Source organism: Haliaeetus albicilla, chromosome 1, assembly GCF_947461875.1.
Source record: "Haliaeetus albicilla chromosome 1, bHalAlb1.1, whole genome shotgun sequence".
NCBI classification, from domain to species: Eukaryota; Metazoa; Chordata; class Aves; order Accipitriformes; family Accipitridae; genus Haliaeetus; species Haliaeetus albicilla.
This window is the reverse complement of record NC_091483.1, coordinates 8681345-8697083: the sequence shown is the minus strand read 5'-3', so window position 1 is coordinate 8697083 and position 15739 is coordinate 8681345. Positions and strand designations below refer to the sequence as shown.

Here is a 15739-nt window from a genome sequence, read left to right as displayed (position 1 = left end):
TACAGTATTTAACCGGAAAGAAAGAGTGTGGCAAACACTGGAAATGAGATCCAATGAAGAGCTTAGGTCTTCATTAAGAGTTCCCGTTGTCCTTCAAAGTACGAAAACCATCTCAACCTATTCAGTTTCACACCTATTAAAGACCCCGCTGTTTTCAGAACTTCTCAGAAACTGCCTTGCAAGGTCAAGATAGAGCTAAAAGCAGCTGATGGCCCTCAGGGAGTGGAGTTGTGAATTCCCATCAGCTGGGGAGGGTTAGTGGGGGATGCTCAGTATGCCCTTGAAATGCCCAGCAGTCACGGTGTTGGAGCTTTTTTGCTTTGTGTGTTATGTAGCAGAGAGATGAGTTAGTTTTTACAGGACATTTCTTTTTCATGATGTTCGCCAGCTTTAGGGGAAGGTCTTTATGTCTCAGGCTGGTGGGTGTTCCTGATAGATTTCAGTCACTGATTTTCAAATTAGGTCAACAATGTGCAAATGTGTGGGCGTGGAGTTCAGCTATTTTGTTTCTGTTATTACTAAAGACAGCAGAATTTGTGAATCCTCGTTTAGCTTGGGTTGTTTTCTTCATGATGGTATCAATGTTTCAATTATTTTTCTTGAAATTCAACAATGGTGTTTTCTGGTGATATAAGTAGTACACATAGGATTTAAGTACATCCTTTCTTTATAGTTAGAGACTATCATTCTTGTCAAATCTGGAGCATTCACTCTAAAGACAGTAATGCTCATAGGAAGTTTGTGCACCTGGAAGAATTCAGCTTCTTCCCAAGTAGTAAGAAGGTTTGTCTTTAAAAGAATCTGAGCTGCTCTGATGTGATATTTGGGGTTATTTTCCCTGTAAGTAACTTGAAGTTCTGGGATGTGATGTGTAAGAGGCATGCTGGAACTTCATAAACTGTTTTATAAAGAAAACATCTTTCATGTCGATGTGTTTAGGTGGAAATATCATGAAAGGAAGCTGGCTAGACTTTATCTGATTATGTATTTTTCGATCTGTCTTGTTTGGGTACTGGGGTCTCCTGCCTGGAGAAGATACAGTACAGCAGCAGTTATGAAAGGCGACTGGTGATTTTCCTCCTCCTCCTTCCCTGTGTTTCTCTTTGTTGCAAACCCAAATCACCACAGGCCTTATGAGTTCCCTGAGTAATGGAATTCTTTTCCCCTTCTGGGGGGGCTATTGCAGGTAGTTTACCTCCGCACTATCCGGTGTGTGTTTACCACCGGCTCACCCAGTACGTAGGACATCAGCAGTTCTCCGGCTCTGCTATCTCCCATCTAGCGTGCAGAGCTCTTTGGTAGTGGCAAGAAGAAGTTTCCAGCCATTTCCCCCTTTCCGCAGAGGTGCGAGGCATTTCTGTGGGTTGCCGTGACACCTATTTCAGTGTGTTAGGCTGTGCGCATTTATGACCCTGTGCAATGGACATACCTGGCTGAGTGCTTGCTTTGAATTTACAGAAGTGATCAAATTATATTCCACAGAAATGTATAGTAATTATGAAGAGTGACAGTCCCAGCTTGTGTAAGCTGGTTCTGCTGAGGGCAACATAATTATCCCAATTTAGAGTAGCTGAGAATCTAGGCCAATTTTTCTCATGTTGCAGCTTTTTTTTGCTGGTCAGCTGGGGCATGGGCTGGCCAGAAGAGAACTGGAAATAGCAGTGAGAAGTAGCATTCTTTTAATAATTACAAATAAGTTAACATGTAAAGGACAAACTTTTTGTTATTTACCATGTTTCTGGCAAAGCAGTCTTTGTTGGTAACGGAGATGTCATTTGCAGCTTTGTAAATATCTGAAGGTGGAGCCCTAGGAAGTTTCTTGGCTAAATAAAACCAAAAACATGAAAAAGAAAGGGAGGATGGGAGGGGAAAAAAAAGACATTGGAAACTTGATAATGAGTTAAGTTGCAAGTTGTTAACAATTCTGTAACTTCTGTGGATCCATCTCCCCAGAAAGCAACACAGGAAAAGTGTCTCCTTAATCTAGAAGTTGTTGAACCCTTGTTATTCAAACCATTTATCTGCACAGCTGAGAAAAAAGAGGTTTAGGTCCTAAGTGGGAGAGATGCTCTGTTATAACCAGGCCCTTTAATACTCTAGGTCTATGTTTCACTCCTGAGGTCTCCCTACTCAGACTTATTGCTCCACTGACAAGGAGCATGACTGTTTTGCTGCTCATGAAAGCTTTATCCGTACCGAATTTAGGTCTTGTCATTGTCAGACTGAGCCTGCTACTTCCTGCGTGCAGTAACGGCTCATTAGTCCTGTCTTACTTCCCAGGCTATTTTGGGTTTTCACGGAAAGGGAAGAAAGACATTAAAGATGACCATTGGAGAATGATGGGTTGCTGGTGCAGTCCTTCACTGCCTTCCTGTAAATAGTTGTGTCAAAAGATGAAAGCAAATAAATAGTCATATGCACAGAGAGAGAGAGAGACAGATTTATGTGTGTATATATGTATACACATACATTAAAAAAATAATAGCTCCTTGAACTCTTTACACTATTAAGGTGGTAAAGCTGAGATGGTCACAGATTGCCCTTGGAAAAATCTCATCCACAGGGAGTTTCATTCTGTATTGTTAAAAATAATCCAGCTGGTGTGGAGGTTGGTTGATATGTATGGAAACAGCCTGTGTTGTCTATAAGGCGTCTAGCACTGACTGTAAATATTGTGATTGGCCTGTCTGTAATGACTCGAGTTTACATATAGCAAGCTTCCACGTATCAAGAAATACACCCTATGTGTATGACGCAGCTTGCACTTGTTTATCCACTGAGCACATTTGCTGCAGTGCTAGCAGAGTTGCTGTTAGGATGGTGGGTGGCTGCTGTTCTGCCCTAGCAGCAGAAACTTCTGCCTTTTTGGAAATAAGGAATAATTCCCTGCTATGAAGAACAAGAATTTGTAATGACTAATTTAAAACTAAAAGGGTAGAAGTATTGATTAAATGCTAAAAATGCAACCAAGAAAGTCTGGTTCATTTTTGCAGATTTGCTTCGTTTAGTTTTCATTGAAAACCCTGACCCCTTTCCTCCTCGTCTTCCAGTAATTGCTTTGTGGTTGAATACACAGAATTTTCCATGGAAAGCCAAAACCATTTCAGCTTTTCCATGTTGTTCAGTTAGTTAACTTCAGATTCCCAAAGCGAACTCACTTTCCTAGAACATATTTGAGTATTTCCTGCAAATATTTAGCTCAAAAATCAGCAACAGTCCTCTGTCCTCTTGTACCTGTGTGTGAATGGCATTCCAAGTGCCCTGAACTGGGATTATGCTCACCTCCTCTTGCTAACACTGAATTAACCGTGCATACTCGGGCAGTATGGGCCAGATCCAGCCTAATTCACATGAGAGCCTTTGGCTAGAGGGTTACAACTTGACGCTTACTGAAGCAGAGGAGAGTTTTCTATGTGGCTTTGAGGGTCTACTTTGAGGCTTATTGAAGAGAGTGGAAGCTTTGCTCTTAAGATCGCTTGTGATAGTATGGCAATTGGCACTCATTGCTGAATCTGTGCCTCAAAACGTAAGGCGTGGCATGGGGCATACTATATAAAACTTTATTACCTGTATATTCAGCAAATCTTTTCTGGTGTATGTAGCCTGGAGGCAGTACAGGGAGGAAATCCAAGTTGTTCACTTCATTGCTGCAAATGACATGTTTGGCTACGCTGGGAAGTCTGATGGTAAGAATTGTTCTTTTCAGCGCCTGCAAATGACTAATTATATCAAAATCGTTTATGAACTTCTGTTTGACCTGGAGATTATTTCCTCAGTGGGTATATATTGCCAGAAGTGCATGTCTTAACCTCTTTTCTGACTAGATATGTAATCCAGACCTTGTTATTTTTAGAAGGCCTTATAAGTTCATGGACTATCAGTACATGGAGATGTATGACTTGTTTAATGAAAAACAGGCAATTTTTGACATGTTATGGAAGTATTCTCTTGTTCCCCAGCCATGCCTTTTTGCTGGTATATGTTGAAAAGACGTACATGGTGTAACACAAACTGTAGTTTGTCTAGCTAAAAGGATCCTGTTCAAATTCTTTTCACTTGAGGGAATGAGAAGATGCATGTATGATGTCTGGCTTCTCCCTTTTTTTAGTTACTCCTGCGTGTTTTGCAGGGCCCCTTGGTTTGATCTGAATCGACAGTTTTTCCTTGAGTCGTCGTCTTCAGGAATCTTCGCCCAGTGGGTGTATAAGCATGTTGGCACAGGAGACAGGATAGCCTCTTGCAGTACAGGTGGGAGCGTGCCCAGGCCATGCACGCCTACACGCTGCCATGAGTTGGCAACAAATTCCTCTGTCCTTTGGTTCCTCTGAGTCACTTGGCTGGGAATGAAACAAATTTCCTTACCACTTTTCTGGCAGTGCTTCTCCCTATCCCGTTTGTCTCCGGGCTTGCAAGGACACATTTGCTGCGTGTTTTGTCAGTGGCACGTGGGTGGAAAGTGCACAGGGTGCTTTGCGTGGTCCCAGTGTTGGAAATAAATTGACAGTTGTCCCAGGAGGACTTGTCTGTGTGGGTGTTTGTAGTGTAGGTCTCTTAGCATGCCAACACAGGAGAGACCTTGATTTTTCTTTACAGTCCAGATCAGTTAAACAGATCTCCCTTTTGAGAGGCAGAAATTGGCATACGACAGAGTGTCAAACACAGATCACTCCCAAGAGGGGCTCCAAGGAAGTCTAGTGTTAGCAAACTGGGCTCTCCTCCTTCGTCCTGGTGTGCCAGCTCTAAGACTTACCCTGCCGCAGGGGCTGGTGAAACTCACCAGATCAGTGGGCTGCCAGCTGTGCTGTTGGTGCTTCAATGTTATTGCATCTAAGGTGAAGCACTAGAAATCTTGCCTTGTTTTCAGCTTCTTTGATTCTGGTAAATTGTTCTGGAGTACTACAAAGAGAAACAAGAAGGAAAAAAGCCTGTTAAACAGACAGATTAAATCTTCACATACAGGAGATATATTAATTTTCTTCAGCCTCTGAAATACTTTTCACAAGATAAATTCACATAAAACTCACAACGTTTCTTGCATTGTGACAACTTTTTTCCTTCATGCCCCTTTTCCCCTTCATTTTTGTTGTGATGCTGACAAGATGCTGAAAGAGGGATGGCTGCTCTTGAGGATGTCTGCAGGCTGTGTCATACTCTGTGGGTAGCAGGGTGACAGAGCCATCTAGTTTTCTTGAAGAGGTTCAGTCAGTGACTGCTGTGCCGTGAAAGGTGACCTTACTGCCCTAACAGACGTGATGGTTATTTATACATGGTGAACGATTCCTGCGTGACTTGTTCTTGAGGGAATTACTCTTGAGCTTCTAAGACAAGATCCAGGTTTCACCCATATTCAAGGCTGTTCTTCCAGCTTCAGTTGCATAAAGCTGTGCCTTCCTCCCAGGCATGTTTTTAAGCAACAAGAGTGTAAGAAGAAAAAGCAACCATCCCGCCACTGCTGCCTGCTGAAGTGGAGCTCCATGGCACTGTTCCCACTTCCTCCATAGAGCAGGGAGTCAGCCTTTTGTTTTGGTCTTTCCAAGTAAAGGTTGTCAAGCTTCCATCTGGCGTGCAATTTGGTCACCTCTGTGACATGAGGACCGAATTGTACCTGCTGAGTTTTACTACTTGGATTTCCACCCTGCCCTACTCCTCCACTTCCACTTAATTCCAGGACCATGTCAAAAGCAAAATAAACTTCTCCTATAGAGTAGGAAAGAAACATTCTAGTAACTCCAGGAGCTATTGCTCACCTCAGAGGCAATCTCTCTTACAGCAAATGTTTTTGACAGTAAAAAAAAAGAGAGAAAACAGACACCTATTTGGGACTTGGAGGTCTGACACCTCTCTTCAGGAGTTCAAGTTCTAGTCTGGTTCAGCACGTGGTGTTGGTGCCAGTATGGCTTCATCAAGGGAACTGGGTGTCTGCTTTTGCTCTGTAGGATGCTTTCTTTCACGCCATAATGAAATGGTTTAACTGGATGTAACCTTGTTCTGCCCTGGGTGAGGATCATTACCAGGAGAGGCTCTTCTGCTTTCTGTGTTCAGTGCCATGAATGTCCTGCTGGAGATTCTGGACTGAAGTAGTTATTACCTCCTAAGAGGGAGGAAAGAAGTAATCATTGATCCTAGGTGGTTCCTGGGTATTGGGAGGGGGATCTGCAGCCCAGTATTTAGTGTGAAATCTTTGAAGGGGTGATGTTTTGTAGAGGCTGCTGCATACATGTTTGTTACCAACACAATATGCCCTTTATTGGGAAGCAAAGCCTATATGCCAGCTAATTATGAGAGCGTAAGATGAACCTACAACATCTGGAATGGAACAAGAAAGAAATTCCTCAGGTTAAAATCCTTCACCCCCAACCCACCCTCCCCTTAACTTCCTAAGCAAAACACTCCCACTTTTATCTGTGTTCCAAATCCCACTGGGGGTTGATTGCAACTGAACTGGACACAACAAAGTACAAAGGGTGACATTTACAACTTGTCCTTGTCTTTATCTGGCACCTGTAGGCGTGATGAGTCTAGCCAAGTGGAACACCATCGCTGAATGTCAAAACAAGTTATCTTAATACAACACAATCACTGTTATCTTATCTGCCTTGTGGCAAACTTAGGTTGCAGTGACCTGCTTATACAGCGTTTTTGAGTAAGGCAGGGAACTTACTATATCTGCCTACAGGTAGCAAAACAAAATACACGGACTTTTGAGAAGGCCCCAATTAATTCCTTGCAGCTGCTTTGTGAAAGGCACTGCTCCCAAGACACCAAGTATTCTACAGCTTACTTGGGATGTAGTGGAGTTTTAGTTTTTGGCATACAAATTCTCCCTTGACTCCTGGAGTGAAGTGTCTGGTATTGCCTTGTCCAGTCTTTCTTTTCTGACAAAGAAGTCATCCTTTTGTTGGGTAAGTTTTTTTACACTGGTAGTTCTCCTAAGATGACTCCATTTGCAGCTTACCCCGCAGGTGTGACTTATGGTGGCCCCATAGAGCAGAGAGAGCTGTCAAGCCCAAATCCACTTTTGAAGCCATGCTGCCTGATATTTTGTATCACTTTCTGAAAGGGATGGGCATCTCCCTTGGTTCAAGTGCACACAGTGGCTCTTTTTGTCATGTGCTTGCAAAGGAAAAGTTCTTCCACTTCACCAGGTTTCTGTAAGGGTCTGTTTGAGACACTTGCTCCAGTCAAGGACCCGGTCTCTCAGTGGAATTATACCCCCTGATCTTTTTTTCCTAAAAAAGCCAACACTACGATGGGTTGTTGGCTCCTATCCCGTCTTCATCTTCTCCTGACAACTTTTAGGTTGTTCATGTAATAAATAAGGTTATGGTTGAATAAACTATTTTCAAGAACAGTTGTGAAGTCCTGATAAGTAGTCATCTCAGACTAAAGCCTGTACTTGATTTTTTGTTTGTTTTGTTTTTGAAAAGAAGAAAGAAAAATGTCAACTTTTCCAGTATTCACATTTTCTTGTTTTCCATGGACTAACACTCCCTGTGTGTGCGCTTCTTGGGTTTAAGAAGCAAGCACACATGGTAGGGTTGAGTACCCTGAACACAGAACCTGTGTGACATGTCATTGGGTAGCTGCAATACTGGAGGGGGGAGTTGCCTAGCATGGAACTTTGCCCAGAAAAGAGCTGTTACCTTCTGGAGTAGTAGATAGAGACCAGGCAGGTTACCTAGGGTATCTCAAATGGGGTTAGATGCTTGCTTTTAGGCAACCGAATCATACCTATGGCTTCTGCATGTCTGTATAATCAGAAAAGCTTAGGATGCCTTAGGCTTCTAGAGGCTTAAGGGCTTGCTTGTCCATCTTGAGAGCGAAAGGTATATAAAATTGGTCCCCCCGTACAAGAGAATGTTCAAGTATGTCTACCTGGCAGAAATATGTATTGGGGAAAAAAAAAAATAGTGACAGGAGCCTAAAATGGCCCAACTGCTTAAAATAAGTCAGTGGAACTAGCCACAATTGATTACCAAACCTATATAGAAGTTCTATAAGTAAAGGAAATGGAAGCGTAAGGAGGCAATGGCTTTCCTTTGTACCAGGTCCCCTCTCACATCAAACCACTGCTGCTTTGCTCGAGTTGTTAATTTTTGCTTTACAGAATTAAACAGTAAACTGGAACAATGTATACTTCTGAAGTGTTTCTTTGTTGCCCATTTAAAAAAGACAACAAGAGAATTAAAAAGGATATGAAAAGTCCGTGTAGGCTCAGACACTGAGTAATTTCAGTGACTTTGTTACTGTTGGGAAGAAAAGTAGAGGCTGAGCAGAAGGCTTCTCCATCATTAGCATTGTTAATCTAAACTGAGAGAAACCAAAAAGACAGGATGCAAGTCTAATGCTTACGTAAACCACCAAGAAGTCACTTGCTAAAGTTGGTTTGTGACAACTCCAAGGTGCAGTTCAGGCTTAAGCGCATTAGTGCTTGTCACCCAAAATGCGGGCTTGCTCTGCCTCTGACCTGAAGAAAGCAAGATGAGCCCTGCTGCAGAGCTTAGCTGCCACAAGTAATTAGGTTCATGAATTGGTACTGTAACACCAAAAAAAAAACCCAACCCCCCCCAAAAAAAGAAAAAAAAAAAAGGCTATAGAAAGTTGGATTTTCCTGAATGCAAGACCATATCAGTTTCAGCTTGTAAAAACCATCCTTGATGTGTGTGTGCTGTGTTCTGAAAAGGGACATTTATGTTCCTGATCCACCTTGTGGATGCCTTGTCAAAACCTGCATCTCAACGGAGTGTTGATTCATTATGTGAGTCAAAGCTGTTGAAAAGCTTTAATGCTAGTGATATTAGAGGAGCACTCTCATCAAGATGACTAGTTCATAGTCTCAAACTTAGAGTGCTTGAAGAGCCAAGAGTGTTCCTGCCTTTTGTGCTGTGTTTTGAAATCGTCTTCTCTTCTACAATTTTGTTTTGCAGTCATCTTTTTCTAGAACTGAGGCCTTTTGTCTTATGACACTAGGTTTTGCTTGTGATAGTATAGTGAATAAATTTTTCATCTGATTATGCATCTAGTTGGTCTGAATATTTATGTGTAGTAGAGGGATGTTGCTGCTGTTATGTGCAGGACTTTAGATACTATTTCCTAAGATGGCTGTACTTTGGGCTACCAGGTTTGCAGACTAGAAGACTAAAAACATAGGAGAGAGAGAGAGAGACAGTCAGAGGGGACTGTGAGCACAACCTTTCATACAGTTTATGTCTGCTAGTCTGGTGTCAAGAGACACAGAATATACCATTCTAGAGACACTAATTTTCTTAACTGTTTATAGAGAATACTTCCTCTGGAGCTAATGAGTTCACACTGAAGGGGATCATGATAATAAGGAAAATGTAACCAAAATGTATGGTAAGTCTGAAATACCGTCAAGTTATTAATTTCCTTTCAGTGCAAAATTTAGGATTAGAAACTGATATTTACACGTTCTGAAACTGTGGTTTGAGACCTCTCAATTGCTGTACATAGGTTTGTTTTGGCTTTTTTTGAAATGTTGATTTCTTCTGCAGAGTTGTTCTGACATAGCATGCGGAGATAGCTAAGTTAAAGGAACGAATGCTGTTGACACTGGAAAAAAGAAGTGGATTACATAACTTGAGACCACAATCACCTCAGCTCTTCATCTGTTTTCATTATTTTTTGGGGTGCCTCCTTTTACATAAACCATCTGTTCCTATAATTTTCAGCTTTCCCGTGTGAGATGCCTGAAGTGGATCAGTCACAAGGAAAATACCTTATATGTGTCATGGATGACATGTTTTGCAGTGCAATGTGAAGATTAATTAGTCTGTGTGTACATAAAGGTGTAGTTTATTATCTGTGGGCAAACGCATGGCAAAACTAGCTGTACAAATGGCCACTCTAGCTGGCTGAATTACTTGCTCTAAATGCGTTCACTGATATTTGCTATGTCAGCTTTTGTTGTCAAGTGGTTTGTAAAGATATGAAATACCTCTTCCCCCAAGTATGTCGCAGCACCTGTTTGCTTGCAGCATTTGTCTATCATAGCAGTAAAATCGGCAATCACTTTCTTTGCTTGTCCATCTGTCATCTGAGGGTTGCATTTAAGGAGATGGAGCAGCAGTCTGGAAAGGAAGTCAAATGCAGAGTTAGTGCTAGTTGCTGAAGCCTGACATATGGATTTGTAATATCATCCTAAGTTTGTAACTATGCAGTATGTCCAGAAGGGCATACACGTTATGACTGTCACCTGTGGCTGTATTTCTATCTTACTTTGTGTCTGCTTCTCCCACAGCTGTCTTCTCCCTTTCTCTTCCTTCACAGCAGGAGGAGCTGTGGAATAGTGTTCTTGCGTACACATCGATTTTTTTCAGTAAAGCCCATCAATAAGACATCACATCTACAGACTTCAGTCTAGTCAGCTGAGATGCTTACGTTGATAACAAACTCTGTGTGCTATTGGCTAAACAGAGGTTCTCAGTTGACTGCCACTTTCTAAAGTCAGTCATGTTTGGAAACACAGGCAACTATAAGGCCTACTAGTTTCTAGAAATGTGATCCAAGATGCTAAAGATTAAAAAAAAAAAAAAAAAAGACCCTTGAGTTGTTCTTGGACACAATTTTTGTTTGGAAAAAGACGAGACAGATAGATGTATTAATTTCCCTCAGAAAATAAAATTACTTCCAGTTTGCAGGCAGGCTCTCTGAGTCATCCTGGTAATTTTTTGACAATATACTCCATCATTGGCGAGAACTGCAACTGAAGTACAATTCTGTCACGTGTAACATACCTGTTGTCATCTGTGAGAGACTTGTGTTTTAACTATTTGGTTGTCTACTGAAGTGACCAAACACTGAGATATAATATGATTCTTATATGCAGTAAGTTTGCCAAAATGTAGAATAAGCGTTGCAGTATTACAAGGAATTACCTGTTGCTGTCTCCATAAGAGAAGGATCTGCATTTAAAAGCTGATTAAATCAAGCTGCTGTAGTTGATACTTGTGTAACATTTGTTTCTAATTAGGAGTACCGGCTATTCCTTTCATTTACAGTAGCAGACACAGTCTCAGCATCAGTTCTATTCTACATTAAAATCAGAAGGACTTAACTCAGAAAGCAGCATCGGAACAATGGACACACTTCTGGAAAATCTTCTGATTGAGTGGTATGTGAGTTGCTGATGATTCCCTATCTCTGTTCTCCACTGTATTTTCAAAATTTGGGACAGCCTGTCCATATTGCTTTCTTAAATGGTGTTTGGACACTTAGTCTGTTGTGAAGCCTGTCTCTCCAGACTTCTTCAGAATATCGCAATTGTACCCATTAATCCTGCTTAATTCCTTGATTCCTTTCCATAGCTGAACAAGCTACGATAACAAGCATGTTATCTACTAAAATGAGCATGTTTCACAAATGGCGAGACAACCCCCTGAAAACTTATTTCCTTATGCACGTCTGATGTTATTGGGATCCAGAGAGTTCTGATTTTTTTTTTTTAAAGCATTGCAGCAGGGGAAAAAAAATGCACTTCAGGTTGAAAAAATTCAACAAACAGAAGTGTGCTTAACAAAACCAAAATACAATTTTTTTGGATGGAGAGAACTCTAATACCTTTAGATTCAGTCAAATGCTGGGACTCGGCTGTTTGCAGCAGTTTTCGACTGCACTCTCGTAGTTGATAACCAGAACAAGGGTAGAAGCAGAAAGAAAAGCAGAGCTTCTTGCAACCATATGGATGTAACTGTAACAAAAAGAAAATTTAAAAGCCGTTGTAATGCTACAGAAAGCTTCTAAGAAGCAATTTTACTAAGAAAAAAACAAGATCTACTTTTGCATCTGCTGATGGCCGAAATCAGTCATGAAAGTCACCATATGCCTCCTTGCATTTTCAGACCCAAATGGTTATCAACACCCCATATTTAAAAACATATATGTATATATATACACACATGTACATAGAAATATGATGATAGCTAAAGATGTCAAGAGTTTTACAGTGGAGAAATCCTCACTGCCATACTTACCATTTTTCTCTTCTTTGTGCTTTCTTAAATTCAAGGCTTTTTGAGAGTTGTCATTTTTCCTGGGAAAATAGAGAGGAAAGGAAGGTAGAGAAATTGAGAATTAAACTTAGGACAATACAGGTGTTTTTACTAGAATACTGAAAACTGAAAATATAGAAGAAGGTTTCTGAAGAGAAGTATTTTTCTTACAATATTGTTTAAATTAAAAATTATCTGATTTGACAGTGGTGGGTGAAAGACTCCAGTCTTTGAAATGTGTGTGCAGCTCTTTCTAGGCATATACCAATATTTCTTCAAACTGTTCTATACTACCTGACTAAAAAGTATGTATCCAGTACAAAATAAGCAGTTTCCTTACTATTCCAGGAATGACACTTTGTTGTCCTACTATTCCTTGAACAGCATACGGGGCTCTAGCCTCTGGTGTGGTTGAAGGAAATATTCATTGGGAGTTCTGAAAGTTAGGAAATGCTGATTTCTTTCAGGGTCAGCTTTGGGACAGCAGTAGGCTGCTGCACAGGCTTTGTGAAGTTTTCCTGGCAGATCTTATCCAACGGTGGGCTACAAGAACACAAGTAAAGAGAGGGAAGAACATCAGAATGATGGGACTGTACAGAAGTCTTGTATATGATTCTATCCATTCAGATTCCTGTAAAATACGCGTGTGTGTGTGTGTATATATAAATCCACAACTTGTTTAACTCTGGGGACAGATTCTCTGTGATGGTTACTCATCAGTCTTGGTTGGCTGGAAATATAACCTTAAGATTATTTTCCTGCAGGTGGTTTAAAACACTCTGGTGTCACCTCATTGTGACCACACCAGTGTGCAAGATGGACAATTCTATTCACTTGTTGAGCTATGTTTTTTGTAACAGCAGTTCTGGAGATACTGATAAAATGTGACCATGGCCCTGAAAGAGAAGTACTTTGTCAAACAGAGGCACATTTCAGACTTCCAGAGACTCTGACTTCTGCATTCTAAGACTTCGACAACTGTCTGTAGGGACTGGGCTGAGAGCACAGCTGGCTACAAGAAGCTAAGTAAAGTCATTGCAACTACAATTTCTAACGGGCTTCAATGCTTTTGTGCTTAATTGTACGCATACCCCTAAGGAAATGTCCAGCAGTGTGACTTGTTCATTCAAATGGTCCCAGAAATCTGTGTCCTTCCAGGTTTATTCCCTTCTCTGGTGAGTTCTTTTTATGTTGTTGGGTTTTTGTTTGGGTTTTTTTTTTTTTTTTTCCCCCTATCCAAAGCTTTATGTTGACTACAAATACTTCAGATGAGGACTCCTTCTGTGCTTCCTACTTCTTGAATCCAAGAAGCTTCTAGGTGCTTTATGCTCTTAATTGTTTATGATAACTGATAATAAAATATTTTTCTGCCTCAGCATGGTTGGTGATATATTTTTTGATGGTTCTTTTTGCATTCCCTTCATTACTAACATCTACTGGTTAGGATTAGTATTCTCAGGAAAGGCAACGTGTCCTGCCCCAAGAGGGGTTATCTGCCAAGGCCCTACCATGCATGATTCAAGCAAGCTTTAGGTATTTCTGTCTGAGCTGGGTATTTTCTATGCTGTGGAAAAGCAGAAGCATCTGTCAAAGGGAAAAATGTTACTGAAATGAGAAATGTTAAACTGGTGGTTCACTTAGACTGCTTTAAAACTTCTTCCTGTAAATTTCTGAACTGCTGGACAAAATAACATATAGATTCCAGGAAGCAAAGGAAGAAACCGTGAGGCTTTGTGCTGCAGTTACTGTGGGGAGATGTGTGCATTTGCTCCTTTTGGGACTAAGTTAAGGCACTGGGTTACAGTTTACAAAAATGCTAGTTTTCCACCAACTCTTGATGGGAATAGTACCACTACCTTCACCTGGTATAGACCAAACTGGTCTTAGGCATGGTATGAAATGTCACCCTTTGACTGCCTGGTCCTAAGGCATTCACATTTGTTAGCTCTACATCCTTAAAGGCTTCTCCAGGTCCCCTGAGCTCTCTAGTGACAGAATATCTGTGTGTTTGACTGGGAAAGCTCAAGCCCACCCTCAAAATGTTTATATGGTTACAGGAAATAACTGGTGCAGGTCAGCAAGGACTATGTACAAGTATTTGTTTTGGTTGGCTTTGTTAGGGTTTGTTGGGTTTTTTTCCACACACGCCACCACCACCACCTACAGACACATGTGCTATTTTAGCCAATAGTCTCAAACAAAATCATGTATCCACAGGTTATTTGGAAAACACTGGTAGGCTTTCCATTTTGGAGATCCTGAAAAGAAAGAACTATTAGACTGGATTCTGGTTACATTTCATACACATCACCACCATAAGGCTTCTGTAAGAGATAGGAGTAGTTGGAAGTTTTCAATTTGTTCCACTTGAAATGCATATGTTTAAAAAAGGCAGGTCTTTGCATACAGCAATGTGTATCTATATGTAAATTTGAAGCCCTTTATCTAGCATTCATTAAAAAATTTTCAATATGTAGAAAGCAATTACTAGAACTTGTAAGATAATGAGGATTCTCATATGCTGAAAAATGACATTTAAAATTATGTCATTTGGGGGTTTTGTTGATTTCTGTAAACTTTTCTTTTTACTTAAAACCACATTTTTGTCTAGAAGTAGTGAATGTTTCATTGAAAATAAAGATTCTTACCTTTTACTGAATTTTTTTTCTTTTTTCTAAATGGGAAATTAGAATCTTTAAAGAAGTACAGGTTCTTCCTTTTTGGGGACACCCCCCCCACCCCAGCCCACAATCAATAATGTTTAATTTGTCATAGTTAGCATATTGTATGTATTCCAGTAGCCTGAAAATAAGGGTGTTTCACTTCATGTTCATTATGAAATTAAGTGAAATCAATTCCAACCAGTTATTGACACAGTTGCAAAGCTTATAAGGACATCATAAGAAGGAAAGCAATTCATCTAGAATGTCCTTATCTGCATTTCAGGCATATCTTTTCTGATTTTTGCATGTAGCAAAACTGGAGCAAGTAAAGAAAATAAACAGTATCTGCTTTATTATCGTGGAGTATTTGCAGGTGTAGACCACGCAGGGGAGCTTGGAAACAAATAAGATTGAAGGCAATGAAATCATTTGTATGCTGTTAACAAGCACTGTTTGTAAACAATTACAAAATACAAATGTAAATCGCTGTAAATTTCCACAGAGACTTGAAGAGGGCTCCCAGGCTGAACCCACCCTTGCTAAGGGAGGATGACAAAATATTAGGTTTGTGATTTGGAGGGGGTGGTTTTGAAAAGATGTTGTAATTTTAGATTTTTGCTTTGCCCAGCTACATAAGAAATTGTGCAAATTAAGAACTGGGTTACGAGACGTTCATGTAAAATATAAGTAGGTTTAATCTTACAGTTGTGGTCTCTTTTGTCCCTCCTTTTTGGTGGGGTCAGCAGTGAAGACAGTATTTGTGGAATACTTTCTGTATTAGCGATTAATGGCTGAGGCAGAGCTGAGAACTGCCGTCGCAATTCCCTCAGGACTGTAAATCCTTAGAAAGTTGATTTAGAATTTCAGTTGTTTTACATGAGCTGAGGTACATTTTCCTTAGCATGTTCCTGGTGCTTTACAGGCTTCCATTGAAAGAATAAAAGTGGAGGTTCATTTTTGTTCATGGGGAAGCCCAGAACAGATGGACTGCACTTGTGGATCTGGTTTAGTACTTGCAGCCGTTTGAATTTGGCAGATTCATGTGAGCCACTGCTGCAACCAAAG

The 15739-nt window shown here is 40.6% G+C and overlaps 1 protein-coding gene across 2 annotated transcripts in view; it reads right to left on the bottom strand.

The window, feature by feature from the left end:
* The window catches only part of LOC104324956 (alpha-fetoprotein-like), a 31227-nt gene extending 16728 nt beyond the window's left edge, over positions 1 to 14499 (bottom strand). The window contains exons 1-3 of one of the 2 annotated variants that reach the window (XM_069778444.1): positions 12352 to 14499; positions 11994 to 12052; positions 9959 to 10091 (exon numbers count right to left, since the gene is read on the bottom strand). In XM_069778444.1, coding sequence (XP_069634545.1) covers positions 9959 to 10057 — 99 coding nt within the window. In that variant the 5' untranslated portion in view covers positions 10058 to 10091; positions 11994 to 12052; positions 12352 to 14499. Of the gene's footprint in view, positions 1 to 1731; positions 8177 to 9958; positions 10092 to 11993; positions 12053 to 12351 lie in introns of those variants that run through there. The other variant, XM_069778454.1, reaches the window with a different exon arrangement.
* Between the last annotated feature and the right edge of the window lie 1240 nt (positions 14500 to 15739).